Consider the following 25,198-nt stretch of genomic DNA (forward strand, 5'->3'; position numbering starts at 1 on the left):
TGCACAAGTACAGACCCTTCAGCCCACATCTGACCTCTTAACCTACTCTAAGATCTATCTAATCCTTCCTTCACACATAGCCCTCCAGTTTTCTTTCATCCATGTGCCTATCTAACAGTTTCTTAAATCTCTAATGTAATTTGCCTCCACCACCACCTCTGGAAACGCATCCCACACACCGACCATTCTCCATGTAAAAAACCTCCCCCTGACATCTCTCCCACACTTTTTTTCAATCAACTTAAAATTATGCCCCTTTGTATCAGCTATTTCACCCTTGGAAAAAGACTGGCTGTCAGGTATTTTTAATAAGAGTATTAACAAAACAGTACAAAATATTTACAAAAAGGCCAATACACTAGGGAGCATAGAAATCTGACGGCCAGACCTGATACGCATCAATACGGAACGGGAAAAGGTGGAGGCAGCAGGAATGGAGCCACTTGTACCTTGTTCCATCGGAACAGGAGGTTCATTGGTTTGTTGTACATCTTACATACAAGGTACCTCACCCTGTCAGGGCCATTGGAACTGGAAACGTAGGGGAAAGTTAATAAGCTACGCTGGTCATTTTCATCCAATCATGAGAAATTCTCGTCACCACACTTGTCACTCCTGAACACACAGTTTTCTGGATTAGCGGAAATTTTGTGAACTTCTGATGTGCATTTTCCAAGTGAGTACACATCAGAGGATGTTCATGACTTCAATGTGTTCTGCACTTGTCCTGGGAAGCCAGTGACAGGAGCAAGTAATTCCAGATCACGAGTGTGTGTGAACAAGGGAGAGACTGAGAGAGAGAGAGAGAGGGAAAGGGAGAGGGAGGGGGAGAGGGAGAGGGAGAGGGAGAGGGAGAGGGAGAGGGAGAGGGAGAGGGAGAGGGAGAGGGAGAGGGAGAGGGAGAGGGAGAGGGAGAGGGAGAGGGGGAGGGGGAGGGGGAGGGGGAGAGGGAGAGGGAGAGGGAGAGGGAGAGGGAGAGGGGAGAGAGGGAGAGGGAGAGGGAGGAGAAAGAGAGAGTGGGGGAGGGGTAGAGACAGAGAGAGGGGTGGAGAGAGAGAGACAGGTGGAGGGGTGGAGAGAGAGGGGGAGGTGGAGAGAGAGGGGGGTGGAGGGAGAGAGGGAGGTGTGGAGAGAGAGGGGAGGGGTGAGAGAGACAGGTGGAGAGAAAGGAGAGGGAGGAGTGGAGGGAGAGAGAGGTAGGGGTGGAGAGGGAGAGAGAGGGAGGTGGAGGGAGAGGGGAGAGGGACAGGGAGAGAGACAATGAGAGGAAGGAGGAGGAGGAAGGAAGAGGAGGAGGGAAGGGGGAGGAAAGGAAACAAAAGGGAGAGTCAGAGGGAGGAGGAAGAGGGGGCTCCCCAAGGAGCTGCCAAAAGGTCATGGGAAAAGAGCTGTGAACCAGCAAGGGAGCAGGAATAATCGGACAGCTGGCAATTAATAGATCGCCTGTTACAGAACACTCTTTAAACTCTTTACTAAACTTCTGAGTGAACAAGTCGAAACAAGAGACGTGTAGCAACGCATAAATTCCTATCAAATAGTATCTAGCTAATACGAGACATAACTAATTTGGTAAGAGGGAAGCTGTCCCACTCTATTTGTAACTTTACTACCAACTAAAATTGAAACTTCTGCAATACTTGGAGAGTAAATAAAATTGATGATGGCTTTCATCAAACATATTAGAGCTTCTTGGTTTAAGCTGCTAACATTTTTCAGCACTTCCCAGTTTCCACTTCAGGAATTACATCATCTGGAAAGTTGTAAGGAGGAAAAACTTTAAATCTTAAAATTTGCCAAAGTCCTTTTATTCCCCTCATTTTACAGATTGAACATAAAATATCATTTACGTCTCCATCCAGTAACACATGGTATATTGGCAATATCCATTGGCTCTGGCAGTGGGAAAATGGAATTGCAAAGGCAATTTCAAGTTACAGAGTAGACAGTCAGTGGCCACTTTATCAGCTACAGCCGTGTTTGCTGGTGCTTCTTTACTCAGAGGGCTGTGAATCCCTGTAATTGATGTCTTTGAGAGTGGAGGAAGCCACATGCAGACTCTAATATATCTGATGCTGCAGCCCATCCACTTCAAGGTTTGACGTGTTGTACAGTTAAAGATGCTCTTCTGCACACCACTGTTGTAATGTGTGGCTATTTGAGTTACAGTCGCCTTCTTGAACCAGTCTGGCCATCCTGCCCTGACCTCTCTCATTAACAAGACAGTTTCACCCACAGAACTGCTGCTCCCTGAATGTTTTTATTTTTCGCATCATTCTCTGTAAACTCTAACGACTGTTGTGCAGGAAATCCCAAGAGATTTGCAGTTTCTGAAATACGCCAATCACTCCACGGTTAAGCAGGGTGGCCATTGTTGGAAGTAGGCCAGTAGGAGTGTCAGACTTTGGCTCAAAGGAGGCTTTGGCTCTGGGTAAGCTTCTCTTAAGGTTCTTTTATTTTTCTCCTACTGTACCTCCTGTAGTAAATGGCTGTTGTGTGTTCTTCATGCCAGATGTTACGGTCCTGGGAGACCCAAAGTCTCCCGGGGATCTACATCTGTGTGAAGTGCATCCGGCTGCAGCTTCTTAAAGACAGCGTTAGGGATCTGGAGCAGCCCCCTGGATGACCTTCGGCTTATACGGGAGGCGAGTAGCTGAATGACTGTCAGGAGAAATAGAAATGTGAATAGGCAGAAAGGAAATTATAGACCAATTAGCCTGACTTCAGTGGTTGGAAAGATGTTGGAGTCAATTGTTAAGGAGGAGGTTATGGAGTACTTGGTGACACAGGACAAGATAGGACAAAGTCAACATGGTTTCCTTCAGGGAAAATCTTGCCTGATGAACACTTGGAATTCTATGTGGAGATTACACGTAGGAAAGATAAAGGGGATTGCAGTGGATATTGTATATTTGGATTTTCAGAAGGCCTTTGACAAAGTGCCAAACATGAGGCTGCTTATCAAGCTTAGAGCCCATGGTTTTACAGGAAAGTTACCAACAAGTTAGAGCATTGGCTGATGGGTAGGAGGCAGAGTGTGGGAATAAAAAGATCCTTCACAAGGAAATTCAAACAACACACACAAAATGCTGGTGGAACACAGCAGGCCAGGCAGCATCTATAGGGAGAAGAACTGTCGACAGCGTTCCACCAGCATTTTGTGTGTGTTGTATAAAAAGATCCTTTTCTGGTTGGCTGCCAGTGACTAGTGGTGCTCGGTAGGGGTTGGTGTGGAGACCACTTCTTTTTATACCACTTATCAATGATTTAGATGATGGAATAGATGGCTTTGTTGCCAAGTTTGTAGATGATATGAAGATTGGTGGAGGGGCAGGTAGTGCTGAGGGAACAGGTAGGCTGCAAAAGGACTTAGATTAGGAGAATGGGCAAGAAAGTGGCAAATGAAATACAATGTTGGAAAATGCATGGTATTGCACTTTAATCGGAGAAATAAATATGCAGACTTTTTTCTAAAAGAGAAGCAAATCCAAAATTCTGAGATGCAAAGGGACTACGGAGTGCTTGTGCAGAACACCCTAAAGGTTAACTTACGGGTTGAGCCAGCGGTGAGGAAGGCAAAATGCCATGTTAGCGTTCATTTTCAAGAGATAGATAGATAGATACTTTATTCATCCCCATGGGGAAATTCAACTTTTTTTCCAATGTCCCATACACTTGTTGTAGCAAAACTAATTACATACAATACTTAACTCAGTAAAAAAAATATGATATACATCTAAATCACTATCTCAAAAAGCATTAATAATAGCTTTTAAAAAGTTCTTAAGTCCTGGCGGTAGAATTGTAAAGCCTAATGGCATTGGGGAGTATTGACCTCTTCATCCTGTCTGAGGAGCATTGCATCGATAGTAACCTGTCGCTGAAACTGCTTCTCTGTCTCTGGATGGTGCTATGTAGAGGATGTTCAGAGTTATCCATAATTGACCGTAGCCTACTCAGCGCCCTTCGCTCAGCTACCGATGTTAAACTCTCCAGTACTTTGCCCACGACAGAGCCCGCCTTCCTTACCAGCTTATTAAGACGTGAGGCGTCCCTCTTCTTAATGCTTCCTCCCCAACACGCCACCACAAAGAAGAGGACGCTCTCCACAACTGACCTATAGAACATCTTCAGCATCTCACTACAGACATTGAGAGGTCTAGAATACAAGAGCAGGGATGTGATGTTGAAGTTTTATAAGGCACCGGTGAGGTCTCACCTTGAGTATTGTGAATGGTTTTTGGGCTCCTCATCCAAGAAAAGATGTGTTGACATTAGAAAGGGTTCAGAGGAGGTTCACAAGGATGATTCTGGGAATTGAAGGGTTATCATACAAGAAACACTTGGGTCTGTACTCAGTGGAATTTAGAAGGATGAGGGGAAATCTCATGGAAACATTCAGAATGTTGAAAGGTCTAAACAGAGTAGATTTTGAAAGAATGTTTCGCATTGTGGGGGAACCTAGGATAAGAAGGCACAGTCTTGGAATCGAGGGTGGTCCATTTAAAACAGAGATGCAGAGAAATTTCTTTAGTCAGAGGGTGGTGAATTTGTGAAATTTATTACCATAGGCAGCTGTGGAGGCCAGGTCACTGGGTATATTTAAGGCAGAGCTTGATCTGTTCTTGATTGGACATGGCATCAAAGCTTATGGGGAGAAGGCTGGTGAGTGAAACTGAGGGGAGAAAAAAAGATCAGCCGTGATTCAATGGTGGAGTAAACGATGGGCCAAATTGCCTAATTCTGCTCCTATATCTTATGATTTTATGGTCTAAGTCACTTACATGACATATTTCCCCATTCTGGTGTTTGAACTGAACGTCTTGACCGTGTTTGCATATATTTATGTATCGAGTTGCTGTTACACAATTGGCTGATTAGATACTTGCATTTAACGAAGTGTACAGGTTGAAAACTCAATAAAATTTTTTTTTAATAAAAACAAAGTGTACAGGTAAACCTAATAAAGTGGCCATTGATTGTAGATCTATCACTGAACCAAGTCCAGGCACTTAGTCACATGATCCCCGCACAAACCCATTTTCTTTTGCTCCTCATTAACTCCTGTCAGAGTCCATGACTCACCTGCACACCAGGGACAATTTACAAAGGCCAATTAACCCTACCAACATGCACATCATTGGGATGTGCAAGGAGTATTCAGTCACGAGGAGAATGTACAAACTCTACACAGACAGCGCCAGAGGTCAGGACTGAACCCAGTGCTCTGAAGTCCAAAGCCCCATTGGGTGCTCCCCTTCTGCTCCCAGCTGAGGAGGAAGTGCAGTAGACCACAGAAAGTGTTGGGGTAACTCAGCAGGTCAGGCAGCATCTCTGGAGAGGAATAAATAGTCAATGTTTCGGGTTGAGGCCTTCATCAGGTCACGATGAAGGGTCCCGGCCCGTAACAACAACGGTTTATTCTTCTCCATAGACGCTACCTGACCAGCTGAGTTGCTCCACTATTTTGTGTAGGTTACTCTGGATTTCCAGCATTTGCAGAATCTCTTTTGTTCCTGAAGTGTAGTGGACCTTGGGTTACAGCCAACAGCCTGATGTTGCCTCAGGCAGCTTTTGCTGAAATGTAAATTTAGGCCTAACACTATGTAAACTGGCCTGTGTATAGAGATTTTGAGTCATTCAACCATGCACACGTATAACACCTAACGAGACAACATCAAAGTTCAAAGTGAACTTATTATCAAAGTATGTTCTGTATATGTGACCATACAGAACACTGAAATTTGTTTTCTTGTGGGTATACTCAGCAAATCTAAGAATCATAACAGAATCAATGGAAGACCATATCCAACAGGGCAGACTCACAACCAACATGCAAAACACAACAAACTATGCAAATACAAAAGAAAACAAATAATAATGAATAAATAAGCAAGAAACATGGAAAATATGAGATGAAGAATCCTTGAAAGTGAGTTCATAGGTTGTGGGAACAGTTCTGTGACGGGGCAAGTGAAGTTATCCCCTTTGGTTCAAGAGCCAGATGATTGGGGGTAATAACCATTCCTGGACTTGGCGGCTGGGTTCTGAGGCTCCTGTACCTTCCTCCTGATGGCAGCAGTGAGAAGAGAGCATGACCAAGGTGGTGGGGGTGCCCACTGATGGATGATGCTTTCCTGCGACAATGCTCCATGTAAATGTGCTCAATGGTGGAGTGGGCCGTATCCATTACATTTTGTAGAATTTTCCATTCAAGGGCATTGGTGTTTCCATACCGGGCTGTGATGCAACTCGCTAATATACTCTCCACCACACACCTATAGCAGTTTATCAAAGTTTTAGATGTCATGCCGAATTTTTGCAAATTCCTAAGGAAGTAGAGGTGCTGCTGTGCTTCCTTCCTAATTGCCCTTATGTGTTAAGCCCAGAACAGGTTCTCTGAAATGATAACACCGAGGGATTTAAGGTTGCTGACCCTCTCTACCTCTGAGCCCTTGATGAGCATATGGCTCATGGCCCTCTGGTTGCCTCCTCCTGAAGTCAATAACCTTGCTGACATTGAGTGAGAGGTGGTTGTTGTGACACCACTCAGCCAGATTTTCCATCTCCATCCCATATGCTGATTCATCACCACTTTTGATTTGGCCAATGACTGGTTGTCAGCAAACTTCAATGTAGCATTCCTCCAGACCAAGATTTGTGTAACATTAGGTGACTCAGCCAAATGTTATGTTTGCTAGGCTCCCATTTTCAATTTCAAAAATCGCTGTCCTTGCATATGGATTTTTTATAAGAGTGTTATTGTTATCTCATACAGTACTTTGACTTCCAGCCTGATTAAGACTGGAAGCATGTTGATGACAATGGGATTACACTCATGGCTATTACTCTAAGCGCTGTAACAAAGAAAGACAGAATCCTCAGGGATCTTTAATGTGACCTAACAGAAAATATGCACTGGAATACAAAAAGTATGCTCCTAGGGAAAATCTATAAACAAAGACACTCAGTTATTGGATAGCACGGTAGTGTAGCAGTTAACGTGACACTATTACAGCTTGGAGCATCAAAGTTCAGAGATTAATTCTCATATCATCTGTAAGGAGTCTGTACATTCCCCTCATAGAATGTGTGGGATTCCTCTGGGTGCTCCAGTTCCATCCCACAGTCAAAGACGCGCTGGTTAGCAGGTTAATTGGTCAATGTAAATTGTCCCAGGGCAGGGTTTCCCAACCTTTGTTATGCCATGGACCCCTACCATTAATCGAAGGGTCTGTGCACCCCAGGTTGGGAACCCATGTTTAGGGTTAAACTGGGGGTTGCTGCGTGGGGCCGCTCAAAGGGCTTATTCCTTAAAGTACCTCTAAACTAATAAAAAATAAAATTTTAAAGACAGATGGAAGACAAATCTGGTGGTTTTCTAAAAGAATATTTTGGGGATACATCACAGTATTTGTTCTCAGCTAAGTAAAGGAAGCAACAAAAATGTAACTGAATTTTATTTGGAGATTTAGATAAACTTAATAAATTGCCTGAGTTATTTGGTTAAAGCTTACTTAAGTTCCAAGTATATTGATTGCCTTGACCTGAGCCTTCCTGGTAGGAGTAATATTTTTCCCCCAGTTTGGAACACAATAATTCACCCGTTCTTTCATGCATGCCATATTCTTGGAAATACTTCAGAGGGAGGCTTTGCTTTCTATCTGCATTTGGGAATGATGAGATCCTATCAAAAATGTGAACAAGGACACAGAATCATTGTAGCATCAAATTACTTTCAAAAATGCTGATTCAATTTTCAGTCAGTAATGGAGTGAAATGGTCCACAAAATGAACAAAGGAATCTGAAACTTGATTTTGTTTAGCATTTAAAATAAGTGTGCTGTTAATATGTCAGGGTGCAACTTGAAGAACATAATAAAAGTGGGATAAGCATTTGGCTGTTAAAGTCAAAGCTGAAGTACATCTATTATCGAAGTACGTATGCAGTATACAACCCCGAGATTTGTCTTCCCCACTGACAGTCAGGAAGAAACACCATGGAACCTGTTCAAGGAAAAACATCAAACCCTCAACATGCTAAAAAAGAACAAAGCACGCAAACGGCCAAAAAATGTGCTGAATATAAAACATCAAGCTAGAAAGTCCAGGAATGGTCAGAATGCCCCGACGGGCCGGTAGGGCCTACTCAGAGCTGGATGGATGGATAGACAAATGGGTTCAGGTGCATTGAATGGGTACAATACCAGACCTCCGTAAATTATGTCATCTGTAACCCCGTGAACCCCTGTATAATTTAAACGTGGCACGGTCCTTACTGTTCCATAAGCTCACAGCTTGTACCTCGTGTAGCTGCCATTCCTAGAATAAACTGAACAGTCCAGTGTTAGCGTTTTAGTCCTGACAGTCTGAGCCTGGCATGAACTATGTTCACCAAGAAACAAATCTACTTGGATTATAAACACCTGAAGCCACGTGATCAGCATCAGTAATCTGTAAGGCCGATAACCCTCGCAGCGGGTGGTTAAGCTGTTGCAGGGTCAGCATGGGGTTCTTGTCCACTTCTCAGAAGTGAGCAAAAAGTTCATGAAAAATCAACACAATGTTTAAATGTTTCTCTGCAAATGATGCATGGTATGCCCAAGTTGAAACAAATCTTCTATTATCACTAGATTAACAAGCAACTTTTTGAAGGTCAGTTAATTCACATTTAACTTTGGAACTTCATAGATTTACAGAGGTCTAGAGCAAAGAAACAGCCCTCTGACACAGGGATCACATTTGTTCTTGTTAGACCTACCTCTCTCAAACATGGCCTATTCATATACCTGGTTACTGTGTTGTAATTTACCTGCTTCTATCACCTTCTCTAGCACCTCATTCAACATACTCACTGACCTCTGTGTGCAAAACTTTATCCCTCAAATGCCCTTTAAATATTTCTCCTGTCATCTTAAACCTAGGCCTTTCAATTTCAATCCTCTACCCTTTGAAAGTGTCTACCTGCAAACCCACTCCCCAGTCTTTTCCCCTCGTTGTTTTATACACCTCTATAAAGTCACTCCTTATGACATATACCATAAAACCATATGTAGAAGCAGTATTAGGCCATTTGGTCTGTCAAATCCACTCCACTATTTCATCATGGCTGATCCATTTTTCCTCTCAGTCCCACTCTCCTGCCTTCTCCCCAGATCCCTTCATGCCCTGATCAAACAAGAATCTATCAACCTCTGCCTTAAGTATACCCAATGGCTTGGCCTCCACAGCCTCCTGTAGCAATGAATTCCACAGATTCACCACTCTCTGGCTAAAGAAATTCCTCCTCATCTCCATTCTAAAAGGAAGCCCCTCTATTTTGAGGCTATGTACTCTGTTCTTGGACTCCCCACCATAGGAAATATCCTCTCCACATTCACTCTTTCAATATTCAATGAGATCCCACCTCATTCTTCTGAATTCCTTTGAGTACAGGCCCAGAGCTCCTCATACAATGAGCCTTTCAATCCCAAAATCACATTTGTGAACCTCCACTGAATGCTTTTGAATATCACCAATACTGAGAAAGCCTTCAGAACTGTAAAATGTGCAATGCAGAAGCGGTCGTACACCAGCATAGCAGTTAGCGTAATGCCATAACAGCACCTGCTTTAGCGATCAGGTTTAATTCCTGCCGCTGTCTGTGAAGAGTTTGTGCATTCTACCCAGGCTTCCTCTGGATATTCCAGTTACCTTCCTCATTCCAAAGACACGCAGGTTGGAGGTCACTAAATTACGCGGTTGCTATGTTGGCACCACAACCATGCGAAGCTGGTGGGCTGCCCCAGCACATATTCGGACTGCGCTGGTCATTGATGTAAATGACATCTTTCACTGTACTCCAATCACAAACAAGAGAAAATCTGCAGATGCTGGAAGTCCAAACAACACACACAAAATGCAGCAGGCCAGGCAACATCGACGGTAAAGAGTACAGTTGACTTTTCAGGGCAAGACCCTTCAGGAGGACTGTACAGTATGTTTCAATGTTTTGATGTACATGTAACAGATAAATCTGATACTTATTTTTCTTCAAAACTAAAGTTTCAAAAACCAATCCAATTGCTTTGTACTATTTGCTATTTATTTCAGTAAGAAAAGAAGCAAGAGTCCAAGATTTTTATATCACTCTCGAGGCAAAGAACCTTACAGCCAAAAAATCATTGCTGATGTGTAGCCACTGTTGTAATGTTGGAAATGTGGCTGCTAATGTCTACAGTGCCAGCTCTCACAAAGAGCTCTGATAAAAAAAACAAAATTTCCCCTTTTATTCATGTTGGCTACAGGATATAGACTGCACCATTTCATCATGGCTGATTTATTTTCTCTCTCAACCTCAGTCTCCTGCCTTCTCCCTGTAGCCTTTGATGCCCTTGCTTTCTATTAACTCACCATACACTACACTGAGATTCAATTTCTTGCAGATAAACATAATGGAACAAGGAAATACAATAGAATCAATGAAAAACTACACACAAAGACTGATAAACAAACAACATACAAAAGATGACAATTTGGGCAAATACAAATGATAATAATCATCATCATATCTCGATAACAATAATCACCTCAGGAGCTGGATTTGTATAAGACAACATTGTGTATCATTATTTGTGCTCCTTTTAGACACAGAACATAGAACAGTACAGGCCCTTAAAACCACAACTCTAAAGACCAATCTAACACAGCCATCCATTTGTTAAAAATCATTGATATACCTATCTAAGAATTTCTGAAATATTCCTAATATACCTGCCTCTCCCAGCTTCCCTGCAGTGTGTTCCATGCACTCACCACTCTGTGTAAAAAACCTACTTCTGACACCACTCCCTTTACTTTCCTCTAATCACCTCAAAATTATGCCCCCTTCTCTTAGCCATCTGTTGATCGTACTAAACCAAAAGGCCAGCAGAATTGGGTTCCCTGTTAAATATTATCCTCCCCAACCCTATTCCATCTCCATTCCCTTTGCCATTATCAGATTTGCAATCCCTTTTCTGTAAATTAACTTGGACCACCCAATGATTAAAAACTCCAATCGCGAAAGGATGAGTGTTGAGCATGGGGCTAGCAACCTCATCCCATAAGAGCCCGGAACTACAGAAACACCAACAGGAGCTCCAAAGACTTCATTCTTAGGAGAGGAAGGATCTTTGCCTAGAAGACTTGTGAAGTCATGTGGTGAAAACAGAAGCCACAGGGTTGATCAACCTTCTATCAGCCCTGAACAGAGGATGGTAAGATGCTGTTGATGGCCTAGGCTCACAGCAGGGGTGATGGGCTTAAAACGAAGATGACCCAGTGATAAAGCTCATACTAAAGAGATACTGATGTCAAAAATACCAAGAATTCTCTTCAATAATGGTCCTATATCTTTGGGGAAGCAAATCAAGAGGTTAAAGAAAAGGTATATAATTGGTCAGATTAAAGATCACGTCATTAATTGTATACTAAAATATAAACATCATCCATTAGAAAATGCATTCAAACTGACCACATGATATACTTACAACACATTTGCACATCTTAATTCCCAGTGAAAAGGTTAATTTTACTTCTATATATATAGTATTGAATAATAAACATCTTAAATAGCATAAGGTACATGCAGACGGTACCAGAGAAGTGGGTGCAATCCTAACCTTGGATGCCGTATGTGTGAAGTTTGCACGTTCGCCCTGTGACCGCTTGGGTTTCCTCAGAGTTCTCTGGTTTCCTCCAACATCCCAAAGCAGTGCAGGTTGGTAGGTTAATTGCCCACTGTAAATTGCCCCTAGTGTGGAGGTGCGTGGTAGAATCTGGGGGGAGTCGATGAGAATGCAGGATTAATGAAGAATTAGTTCAAAGTGGGCGCTTACAGTCGGCACTGACTCAGAGGGCTGAAAGATCTGTTTTCATGCTTTATTGATCATCAAAGTATGTATACAAAACATGACCTTGAGATTCATCTTCTTGCAGGCAGCCACAAAGAAACAATAGAATTCATGAAAAAAAATCCACATCACCAAGACTGTTATACATCCAGTGTTGCAAAAAACAACAAATCATACAAACAAATATCCAAATCCACAGAACATGAACCACATAGCCCCCAAAAGATAACACTTCATTCCTTGGAATGTAGAAGACTGAGGGGAGATTTGATAGAGGTATTCAAAATTATGAGGGGTATAGATAGGGTAAATGCAAACAGGCTTTTTCCACTGAGATTAGGTAGGACTACAACTAGAGGTCATGGGTTAAGGGCTAAAGGTGATATATTTTAGGAGAACATGAGGGGAAACTTCTTCACTCTGAGGACTGTGAGGGTGTAGAACAAGCTGCCAATGCAAGTGGTACAGGCAAGCTTGATTTCACGTTTATGAGAAGTTTGGATAGGTACATGGATGGGAGCAGTATGGAGGGCTATGGGCTGGGTGCAGGTTGATGGGAGTAGACAGATTAAATGGTTTCTCATGCACTAGATGGGCCGAAGTGAATGTTTCTGTGCTGTACTTTTCAGGTTCAGTGCTTCAGCTCGGCGACGGAGCCAGGTTCAGTGCGGCACTTAAATCGGCCAAACGTCGGTTCGTTATCCACTCTTAGGCCCAGGCCCGAGTCCGGTCCAGTGATGGCCACAATGACATACACAAGAGTCCAGTTCACCGAATATTTCAGAAATCCTCAAAAAGCCAGGTTGAAGAGACGGTTCAATAGCTTACCTCCCAGTGCGAACGTACAGGCACAGGCTACATATTTCACTGATTGTAGTCCCAGAAAGTATAATTGTTAGAATTGTTAGAAGTTTTGTTAGCTGCCTGCAAAGCATCACCATGTCTCGCCAGCCCCATCTTCACAGACCATTTTACAGGTATTCCCCAGCTTCCAAACACCTAACATACGGACACTCCATCCATATGTGGGAGACAAGCAGGACTGATGGGTATGGATTTGCCGACTGTAGGCATTCCCTGCCGTGTGGGAACAGGCACTCCTTGTCCCTTCTCTCCTCACCCGCCACCGCTCCCAAGCCACAACAATCAGGGACTGGGTTGGGCCAGGCAGATCTGGGAGTGCCGTGAAGAAACATAGTGAGTCCGTGAGACTGGCTTGGCAGCTGCTCACCCTGTGCCTGTTCACTCTCCTGTCACCGTGGTTTCTGTGATCCTCTCTCACCCAATCCGACTTACAGACAGTCCAGGTCATGAACTGTTCTCGGGAACTGAAACCTGCCATAACCTGTGGAGACTGTCTGTGTCATATACTATAGCTGAATACAATTAATTATTAAGGAACACAAGAGATTCTGCAAATGCTGGAAATCTTGGGCAAGTCACACACAAAATGCTTCAGGAAGTTGGCAGGTCAGGCAACATCTATGGAGGGGAATAAACAGTTGGCATATGGTGTCGAGACCTTTCACCAGGACATAAATATTAAAGAAATTGTTTTAGCTCAATTAATGTGATTAAAATCAGTGAACTGCCTTTCAATCTATCCGTCTGTTTTCATAAAGAAATATAGAATCTCACAAAGATGGAAGCCAATGAAAGAATACAGAATCCAACAAAAGCTAGTGGATTTGGCCCAGCACATCACAGGTAAAGCCCTCCCAACCACTGAGCACATCTACTTGAAACGTTGTTGCAAGAAAGCAACATCCAAAGCTCCTCACCACCCAGGCCATGCTCTTTTCTAACTGCCACAATCAGGAAGGAGGTACAGAAGCCTCAGGATTCACACCACCAGGTTCAAGAACAGTTACCACCCCTCAATCATCAGGCTCTTGAACAAAAGGGGATAACAACACTCATCTACTGAGATGTTCCCACAACCAATGATCTCACTTTAAGGACTCTTTAGCTTGTTATTTCATTTTCTCATAAATAAATAAATATTGCTATTTATTTATGCTTGCATATGTACAGTTTGTTGTCTTCTACAAACTCTACTCAATCTTCCATTGACTATATAGTTACTATTCTATAGATTTGCAGAGGATGCCTGCAAGAAAATGTATCTCAGGGTTGTATGTGGTGACATTGATGTACTTTGATAATAAAATTTACTTTGAACTTTGAAGATAATTATTGATGCCCATAAGAAGGTGAGACAAACTGCTCTAATACCTGTTCTGTTGTTAATTTTGTCTTTCTTACTTTCTTCCCTGGGGAAGCCGGTATTCTGCCTCTGGTTCCTTGGTCTTAGATTCCCATAACATGTGAGCTTTGATGTACTGGGATGTTCAATCATAATGTTTTGCAACATTGGATTTCTACCACCTAAAAGTTCCCCTAGAAATAGTGTACCCATAGAAGTACATAGACATTCCTTCGTTGTCGATGAAGCTCCCTACCGGGCACTTCTGTGGGAGCACCATTGCAGAGGGTCCAGAAGAGGCTCATGAGAATGACCCCAGGAATGAAAGGATCAATGCACAAGGAACGTTTGATGGCTCTCGGCCTGTACTGACTGGAGGAACGAGCTCTGTGAAACTTATCGAATATTGAAAGGTCTTGCTCAGGAGTTTCCCACCTGGCTTCCATGAACCCTTTGCTTAATGGCATTGGTCCATGGCTGTGGACACCTGGTCTAGATAGAGTGGACCCTGAGAGAATGTTCTCTATACTGGGGAAGTCTAGGACCTTAGTGCATAGACTCATAATATAAGGATGACAATTTGGAACAGGGATGAGGAAGAATTTCTTTAGCCAGAGGATAGAGAATTTGTGGAATTTATTGCCTCAGGTGACTGTGGAGGCCACTTCATTGGGTATATATAAAGCAGAGGTTGATTGGCTGCTGATTAGTAAGGGTGTCAAAGGTTACGAGGAGAAGAGAGGAAAATGGGGATGAGATGGATAATAAATCAGTCATGATGAAAAGGTGGAGCAGACCAGATGGGCCAAATGGACTCATTTTGCTCCTCTGTGTTATGATCTTATACTACCTTCACCACAAGAACTGCTACAGTGTAGAATAATGACTCACCACCACTATTCAGGGCTAATTAGAGGTGCACTGGAAAAATTGGCCTTTTCAATGGCAGCCCCAGTCAGAAATGTTAAAAAAAAATTTCTGTAGTGCAACAGAAAAAATTTGGCCAACTTGTCATACAACACACATCATCAATAAGTGTTCTATGGACCACTTGGCATATTGCAGTATATAATGAGGCCAGAAATATCAATGGATGTCAGCTCCAATCCAAGGCCAATTTTGAGATGATAAAATTAATTTCAGTACACGCAGGAAGGGGAAGGAATGCCCAATCCTGTCTGCTAATCAATCAGTCCAGTTGCAAAGCTGATAGGTGTAGATATGGGATGGAGAGAATCTTGCTCAGTGACTGAATGTCTTGCCAAAGGTGACACCAGGACTGATCAACAATTAACATCTACCAAGGAGCCCAAACATCTGCAAGTGCTAATGGTTTTAGAAGAGGAGACAGATAATCAAAACTAGGTGTGGTTTCACAGATGCTGAAATACAGGGAAAGAGAGAAATGCAGAATTGCTTATGAAACCTTTCATAATAATGGAAGAACAATGAAATGGAAGCTATAGTTTTTGCACAAAAAGTCCATGTTACTACTGACAGTATAATATAATCCACTTAAATTTTATTTATTTTTTATTTATTGAGATACAGCATGGAATAGGCTCTTCCAGTCCTTTGAGCTGTGCTGCCCAGCAACTCCTGAATGATTTAATCCTACCCTAGTCACAGGCCCAATTTACAATGACCAATTAACTTACCAACCGGTAGGTCTCTGGACTGTGGGAGGAAACCGGAGCACCTGAAGGAAACCCATGCGGTCACAGGGAGAATGTACAAACTCCTTACAAGCAGTGGTAGGAATTGAACCCAGGTCACCTGTATTGTAAAGTGTTGGGCTAATCACTACTCTACCATGCTATCCCAAATTTTCACTGATGGTCAAGTCTTAAAATATTTAAAAACATATTCCTGGTGAAAACTGAAATCTAATTAGATGTGAGAGAGGACCAACGAGATTGAAAGTGGCCTCTGTTAACAATACTCTAGCTGGTTAGCATTCAGGAACTGTTCAAGCAGTCAGATTCAGACAATGGAATATTCAAATCCAGTCCAATTGACTCCTCTCCAAACTGACTGCTTGTGACTTGCATGTTAAAATCACACATTTCGTGCAGCATAAAATAGTTGCCCAGAAAAAGAATACAGATTATCTGCAAAGTTTGTACCTGATAGTTGCTGGTACAAGTTCCTGACTGCATGTATCAAAGATAATGCAGAAGGGATTTCTGAAAGGTACATTTGGCAGCTGATTGGAAGTACTGATCTTAAAATTCAGGCACACAGGGAAATTGACTGCTCAGCTGTGAAGTCATTGAAAGGAGTTTCTTTGTCAGTTTCATTATGTACTCTCAGTATAAGAGCCCCTATTCATTTCACAACTAACTACATGACTCAGAGTCTCAGCATCTACATCAATCTGATTTTAACAATAAATGAACAACAAAAAGACTGAAGATAGCATACCTCCGTGTCGCTCCCATTTCCTGCCTTGAAACAAGATTCCATTTATTTTATGTAAAATAATTACACTCAATCTTGCAGATTTCACTAGTAAATGGCAGCACAGATATTACAGCACTTCAGTTACCTATAATAAAAAACGAGGCTTCAAGAAATATCCAAGCTATTTATCAGGAACAGCACGCACTCAAGGCTGTTAGCATTGTCAATGATCCATCCCATCTCTTTGACCTCCCCCCACCCCCCCAGCCTCAGGCAGGAGGTACCATAGAATTAGAACAAGAACAGTTAGTACAGGAAACAGCTTCCTCCCCCAGGCTGTGAGACGACTGAACTCCTTGTCATCACACAGGTCTCATCACACCTGAAGCGCCAGTGGCATTATATTGTTTATATTTTAACTTGTGTCATAAATGCACCTTGTTATTTGTTAATTTATTTGTGATACTACTACCTTTGCACTGTGTGAGAGTTATATGTACAGCATTGTGCACTTTGGTCCAGGGGAACATTGTTTTATTTTGTGTATGGATGAATGACAATAAAAACTAAAATATGAACTTGACATTGTGCAAATTATTGCCTGAATTTGTCTAAAGGGAATAGGTAAATTTGTGTTTAGTAGAGAGCAGTTCAACCTAATATTTTACTCTATTGCTTGGGCTTTGTAAAGTAAAAGTTGTCGTAGTTATGGAAGGTATATAAACAGCCTCCATTTTCAGAATGTTTCTTTAGCAGGGAGTCATTTTTCAAAGGAAAAATGGGCACTGAGCAGAGGGAAAACAAAATCTCGAACTAAGGCAGCGTATGCAAAATTGACAATCAGGCTTCTAAGAAAGACTTCTGCTCATGGACTGTTTGTCCCAAGCCCATCAGGGAAGAAGCTACATAGCATCCATGCCAGGACCACCAGACTCAAAAACAGAACAAGCAGTAAGGCAGATCAACATCTCCACTAACCCACCCTCCTGCACTCAAAAAGCATAAAAGAAAAAAAAGCGTTTTCCTAAATTATTTTTGTGTTCTATATCTAACTCTGGATTTTTTGTGCTGCATTCAATCCAGAATAAAAATTATTTTGTTCTCCTTTACACTTGTGTACTGGAAATGACATTAAATTATCTTGAATTTATATGGCACCATTCAGAGGACTTCACAGAAAATCATTCTTTACCACTACAACGTAAAGATACACACAGGAATTTTCTTCAGAAGAAGCTGCTGTCTATAACTGTGATTCATGTGAACAATTACTTTGCTTTAATGGTATGGTTTGAAAACTGAGGCTCCAGAGGGTCAAAGTCCACAAGTCAAAGTAAATTTATTATCAAAATACATACATACATACACACACACACATTAATTATATATGTGTGTGTGTGTGTGTGTGTGTGTGTGTGTGTGTGTGTGTGTGTGTGTGTGTGTGTGTATGTGTGTGTGTGTGAGTGTGTGTGTGTTTGTACGTGTACATACAGACATACACATACCGCCCTGAGATTCATTTTCTTGTGGGCATACTCAATAACTATATAGAGTAACCACCATAACAGAATCAATGAAAGACTGACCAACTCAGGCATTCAACCAGAGTGCAAACGACTACGAACCATGCAAATACAAAAAGAAAGAAATGAGAACAACAAATATACAAATAAATAAGCAACAAATATTGAGAACAGGAGATGAAGAATCCTTAAAAGTGAGCCCATTGGTTGTGGGAACACTTCAATGATAGGACAAATTAAATTGAGTGAAGTTATCCCCTCTGGTTCAAAGGCCTGATCATTCAGGGGTAATAACTCTTCCTGAACCTGGTGGTGTGAGTCCTGAGGCTCCAGTGCCTTCTTCCCATGGCAGAAGAGAGCATGGCCTGGGTGATAGAAGTCCCTGATGACGGACACTAAATGATAAAGAGAGTGCGTTTGCATACAGAAGAAGGGCTGAGACCCAAGAGAGGCTTGGAGGTGAGGATACAATGATGGAGCTAAACCAAATGAAGCTTGAGGAACTTTAAGAAACTTGCAATGAGGATTTGAAATCATATTTTCTATTGATATCATGTTTGAGTAATGTGACTATATATTCTAACGTAATTTACAGGTCTGTGACATTGAATAAATGAGCCATTGTTTTCTAACTGCTGGATTCAAGTACAAATTTTCAGATTATTCATTTTAAGACTGAGAAATCTGGAGTGATGCAGGAGGTGATAAAAACTGGAGTAATTTCACTCAACTTCACTTGCCCCATCAAGGAAATGTTCTCACAACCCATGAACTCACTTTCAAGGACTCTTCATCTCATGTTCTTGTTATTTATTGCTATTTGGACAAGACACTACCTGCTTTCTCCCAGTACGTGGATTGCTACACCAGGGGTAATAGGACTATTGACCTACTGTATGCAAACGTAGAGGAGGCATATAGTGCATCCCCACTGCCTTCATTGGGGAAAGCTGATCACAACCTGGTTTTGTTACAGCCCCGATATAAATCAATTGTGATGAGGCATCCCACTACCACACGCTCTTTTAGGAAGTGGACTCCTGAAGCTGAACAGGCCCTGAGAGACTGCTTCGGTACTACTAACTGGGATGTACTGCAAGGGGGGCTCTGTGGGGGCGTTGAGGAGGTCACTGAATGCACAACGGACTATATTAACTTTTGTGTGGATGCAGTTGTCCCTGTTAGAACTGTTCGCTGCTATCCCAATAATAAGCCCTGGATCACTAGTCACATCAAAGGCCTCCTAAACCAGAAGAAGAGGGCCTTTAAAGATGGTGATCGGATGGAGCTTAAAAGAGTTCAGAAGGAACTCAGAGTACAGATAAGGGGGGCAAAGGAGCAGTATAGGAGGAAGCTAGAACAAAAGCTGCAGAAAAAAAGCATGAAGGAGGTGTGGGATGGGATGAAGATCATCACCGGATGCGGTGCAAAGCGGGGGGCGAACATAAGTGGAGATGTGGAGAAAGCGAACCAGCTGAACAACTTCTTCAACAGGTTCGACAGCTCAATCTCATCCTCACCGCAGAAATCCACACCAGGCTTACTTCCCTCACAGGAAAATAGCCACTCACAGGAGACCTTGCCCACGCCCAGGATTACGGCTGCACAGGTGGAAGGTCAACTGAGGAAGATCTGTACCAGCAAGGCGGCTGGACCGGATGGAGTTTCCCCACGATTACTGAGGGCCTGTGCGACTGAGCTGGGAGAACCACTACAGCGCATCTTCAACATGAGCCTGGAGCAGAAAAGAGTACCCAGACAGTGGAAAACATCCTGTATTGTCCCGGTACCGAAGAAACCACAACCAAAGGAGTTGAATGACTTCAGACCTGTTGCCTTGACGTCGCACGTTATGAAGACCATGGAGTGGCTGATAATACAGAATCTGAGGCCACAAACCAGGCACGCCCAGGATCCTCTTCAGTTTGCGTATAAGGAGAAGGTGGGAGTGGAGGATGCTATCACGTATTTGCTGCACAAATCACTCTCTCACCTAGAGGGGGTCAGTTGTGCTGTGAGGATTACATTCCTTGACTTCTCTAGTGCCTTTAACACCATCCAGCCCAAGATCTTAAGGCACAAACTAACGGAGATGGGAGTAGACTCTCACATGGTGGATTGGATAGTGGACTACTTGACAGATAGACCTCAGTATGTGCGGTTGGGAGACTGTAGGTCTGACACGGTGGTCAGCAGCACAGGGGCGCCGCAGGGAACCGTACTCTCTCCGGTCCTGTTCACCCTGTACACATCAGACTTCCAATATAACTCGGAGTCCTGCCATGTGCAGAAGTTCGCTGATGACACGGCCATAGTGGGATGTGTCAGGAATGGACAGGAGGAGGAGTATAGGAAACTGATACAGGACTTTGTGATATGGTGCAACTCAAACTACCTGCGTCTCAATATCACCAAGACCAAGGAGATGGTGGTGGACTTTAGGAGATCTAGGCCTCATATGGAGCCAGAGATCATTAATGGAGAATGTGTGGAGCAGGTTAAGACCTACAAGTATCTGGGAGTACAGTTAGACGAGAAGCTAGACTGGACTGCCAACACAGATGCCTTGTGCAGGAAGGCACAGAGTCGACTGTACTTCCTAAGAAGGTTGGCGTCATTCAATGTCTGTAGTGAGATGCTGAAGATGTTCTATAGGTCAGTTGTGGAGAGCGCCCTCTTCTTTGTGGTGGCGTGTTGGGGAGGAAGCATTAAGAAGAGGGACGCCTCACGTCTTAATAAGCTGGTAAGGAAGGCGGGCTCTGTCGTGGGCAAAGTACTCGAGAGTTTAACATCGGTAGCTGAGCGAAGGGCGCTGAGTAGGCTACGGTCAATTATGGATAACTCTGAACATCCTCTACATAGCACCATCCAGAGACAGGGAAGCAGTTTCAGCGACAGGTTACTATCGATGCAATGCTCCTCAGACAGGATGAAGAGGTCAATACTCCCAAATGCCATTAGGCTTTACAATTCTACCGCCAGGACTTAAGAACTTTTTAAAAGCTATTATTAATGCTTTTTGAGATAGTGATTTAGATGCATATCATATTTTTTACTGAGTTAAGTATTGTATGTAATTAGTTTTGCTACAACAAGTGTATGGGACATTGGAAAAAAAGTTGAATTTCCCCATGGGGATGAATAATCTATCTATCTATCTATCTATCTATTTACTTATATCTGCATTTGCACAGTTTGTTGTCTTCTGCACTCTGGTTGATCTCTCATTGATCCTGTTGTAGTTATTATTCTATAGATTTGCTGAGTTTGCCCGCAGGAAAATGAATCTCAGGATTGTATATCGTGACACATATGTACTTTGATAATAAAATTTACTTTGAACTTTGAGCTGTTTGCCTTTTCATGCTTTTGCTTGCAGCCATCACATTAATTTCACTCCTCTAACACAAGTTGAATTTTCAATTTATTCCAACCACTACTTTTTGGCACTAATGTTTCTCTGTCGCAGTTCACTTTCCTCTGCTCGCTTGCCAGCTCCACGCTGTAGATAATATAGTATTTTAATGAAATGGTGTATCATGTGCCTCAGGGAAAGCTTTAGATAAAGCAATCTGTAACAACGTTACCAGTAATAAGGAACGTGACCATTGTGGTTGCTTCCCATAGGACTGACAGTTACACTATGAATTCAAAGCATTTGGGTTTAATTTAAGATAAGAGCAGACAAGTTGAGATAATCAGAAAACATAAACAAACATATAAAGGCCATATTTAGAATTGAAAATAAGTGAACTAAACAGAGTCGAGATTTTATAAAGACGTATCTGTTACACCCAGGAAACAAGGAAATGCTCATGTTGTATCAATTGTCACTGAAGCTCTTTCTAAAGCAAAGGGCTCCCAACCCTTTTAATGCCATGGACCCCTGTCATTAACCGAGGATTCCATGGAGCCCAGGTTGGGAACCCCTGTTCTAAAGATTTATGATAGCTTTCTCTATTGATTCACTCTTGGAGCACCACTCTGTCCTACACCTCCTGCAAACCAATCTGTAGAAATTGCATTTGAACACAAGGTCTTAAGAAACCAACCAGGATGTTGATGGCCGAGAAGGTGCTGAGCTGCAGTTTCCGTTGAGGCTTAAATTTAGTTGTTCTTTAGGTTCATAAGGATGGTTTTGGGGATAGAGAGGATAGTTGGGAGTCAGGTTAGGGTTTAGGGAAAGAGATGTGGGGGAGTTTGAGGTCAGGTCGGAGTCTAGGCCTCCACCCAGTGCTCTGTGTTAAAAGAAGAGCCAAAGGACATCTATGGATGGATGTCAGGTCAGCGAGTAGCCCAGGTCAGTGGATTCTAGGATCAGAGGTGGTTGGGTGGATCGATAGGCAGGAAAGTGTCTTGTTTTGCTGTTGTTGCTTGCAATGTTCTGATGAACAGAGACGACATGAGTTATTGGCACTGGAATGCAGACACTTGTGGGCTGTATCCAGCATATCCTTAGGTTGTGTTGGTTGTTAATGAGAATGACACATTTCTCTGTCTGTTTTGCTGTACAGTACCAGCAAAAATCTTCGGCACATTCATAGATATAGCCAGGGTGCCCAAGACAAATACAGTAGTGTAAAAGTCTCAGTTATATATGCAGAGCCAGGGTGCCCCAAACTTTTGCACAGTCAACATGGAGTGCAGAGTGAGCTTGTAAATCTGGCAGGAGCTGGAGCGCCACAGAAGGGGTTTGGGTCCGGTGGCAGAGAAGGAGTGCCAGGTGTGGAGGGGGGTGGCACATCCAGCCCTGAGACACCAGACAAGGTCATCTGATTCTAAACAATCGGTCTATTGATCATTTGTCTGTCCGGTGCTTCTCGCTCCCTCACTTCTCCCTTCCCATTTTCCCCAACTATGATTCCCCTCTCCCTGCCCTTTCCCACTCTCAGCCTGCAATAGAGACCCACATCAGAATCAGGTTTATCATCACTCACGCATGTTATGAAATTAGTTTTGAAATGAGTTTAGTTTTGTACTGTACACGTGATAAATAAATGAACCTGACTTGAGTAAACAAATTGAACCTTAGAGACGGCTCTGCTATGCAATAAGATCATTGGCTGATTTAGTGGGAATAGAAGCAGCATTTTCCCCAGCCTCTCCTTGTAGCATACATTTCCCTTGAGTTTCAATTGCCTGTCAATCTCAACCTCAAACACAGTTATCAACTCCAACTCCACCTTAAATTCAATAATCTGTGAAAGTGGGTTGCATGCACTCTGTTCAAGGAGTCAGCTTGCTTGGTCAACTATACCCAGGTCTATGCCTCCTTTACTTAGGGAAATACCAAAATAAATCTTCAAGAAGATCAAAGACCAGACTGGCCATAATCTAACTAAACTACAAGGCAAATTTCTACAGGTGTACAGTGGAGAGGATTCTCACTGGTTGCATCATACTCTGGTATGGAGGGGCCACTGCACAGTATTGAAAAAAGATGCAGAAAGGTATAAACTCAGACAGTTCCATCATGGGCACTAGTTTCCCCAGAATCCAGGACACTTTCAAAAGGTGATTCCTCAAAAAGGTGACATCCATCATTGAGGACCCTCATCACCCAGGACATGCTCTCTTTTCATTGCTACCATCAGGGAGGAAGTACAGGAGCCTGAAAGCACACACTCAATGTTCAGGAACAGTTTCTACCCCTCTGCCATCAGATTTCTGAATGGACATTGAACTCATGGATACTACCTCACTATTATTTTTGCTCTCTTTTTGCACTACTTAATTTATTTTTTATATACACTTCTTGTTATTTAAAGGTTTACTTTTATTATTATGTATTGCAATGTACTGCTACTACAAAACAACAATTTCACAGCATAAGCCAGTGATATGCCCTTTCTAAGGAAGGATGTGCTGACATTGGAGAGGAGGTTTGTTTGTATGATTTGTTCTTTCATTTTTGCACATTGGATGTATGACTGTCTTTGTGGTGTGGGGTTTTATCATGAACTGTAATGTGTTTATTTCTAAGAAAGGCTGTGCTGACATTACAGAGGGTTCAGAGGAGGTTCACAAAAATGATTGCAGGATTGAAAGGTTTGTCATATGAAGAGTGTTTGATGGCTCTGGGCCTGTACTCACTGGATTTCAGAAGAATGAGGGAGGATCTCATTGAAATCTATCAAATGTTGAAAGGTTTTGATGGAATGGATGTGGAGAGAATGTTTCCTATGATGGGGGAGTCTAGGATCAGAGGGCACAGCCTCAGAACAAAGGGACGTCCATTTAGAACAGAGATGAGGAGGAATTTCTTTAGCCGGGGTGGCCAATCTGTGGAATTCATTGCCACAGGCATCTGTGGTGTCCAAGTCATTGCATCACCATCTGGGATGGAGGAGCCACTGCACGGGATTGGAAAGTTGTAAACTAAGCCAGCTCCATCATGGGTTCAAGCCTTCCCAGTACTGAGGTAAAGCTTCAAAATGGGGGCATCTATCACCCAGGACATGTCCTCTTCTCATTGCCACCGTCAAGGAAGAGATACAGGAGCCTGAAGACACAGACTCAGTGTTCAAAAACAGCTTCTGCCCCTCTTTCATCTGATTTCAGAATGGACATTGAAATCATGAATGTTACAGCACTATTCTTTCTTGCTCTCTTTTTGCAGTACTTAATTTATTTTTTATATATACTTATTGTAGTTTTTAATTATGTATTGTACTGTACTGTCACAAAACAACAAATTCCATACTATATTAAACCTGATTCTGATTTCTTGCACGATGCAAACTTATTCATGGGTTTGTATGACCTAACCCTATTTCTGGTTCTTAAATATTCACAAAGATACCAGCAATTTATTTTATCCATATAACACACTCTCCTTTACACTTCCATGCCATTAAGGCAGCTTTACAGCATAACATATACAGCACAGTACATGCACAAATGAAGTCATTGGAAAAGGATTTTCATTACGCAGAAAGAGACATTCTGTGTTGAAGAATAGCCAGGTCTATGAGGGTGGGGATGAATTTCAACATTTGCTGAATTTTAACTGAAGGATTTTATCCCCAAACATCAACTCTCTTCTAACTTCACAGATGTTATCTGTTTTTTTGAATGTCTCCAATATTTTTGTATTCAATTTGTATTAATCATGACTAATATCTTCAGGGTGAACTAAATGAGACACTTCTACAATTACAATGCTAGGCTTAAAACAAATCATAATCCCTGTAGTT

General features: G+C 42.5%; 1 protein-coding gene across 3 annotated transcripts in view; it reads right to left on the reverse strand.

Annotated features, from left to right (window-relative positions):
* The window catches only part of afap1l2 (actin filament associated protein 1-like 2), a 277,116-nt gene that overhangs the window by 211,796 nt on the left and 40,122 nt on the right, over positions 1-25,198 (reverse strand). For 2 of the 3 annotated variants that reach the window (XM_073027807.1, XM_073027806.1), the window contains one exon: positions 11,640-11,795. The exons of the other annotated variant lie outside the window; for it this stretch is intronic. In XM_073027807.1, the coding sequence (XP_072883908.1) occupies positions 11,640-11,795 (156 nt within the window). The remainder of the gene's footprint in view (positions 1-11,639; positions 11,796-25,198) is intronic. 3 annotated transcript variants of the gene reach the window in all.

Source organism: Hemitrygon akajei, chromosome 23, assembly GCF_048418815.1.
Source record: "Hemitrygon akajei chromosome 23, sHemAka1.3, whole genome shotgun sequence".
In the NCBI taxonomy this organism is placed as follows: Eukaryota; Metazoa; Chordata; class Chondrichthyes; order Myliobatiformes; family Dasyatidae; genus Hemitrygon; species Hemitrygon akajei.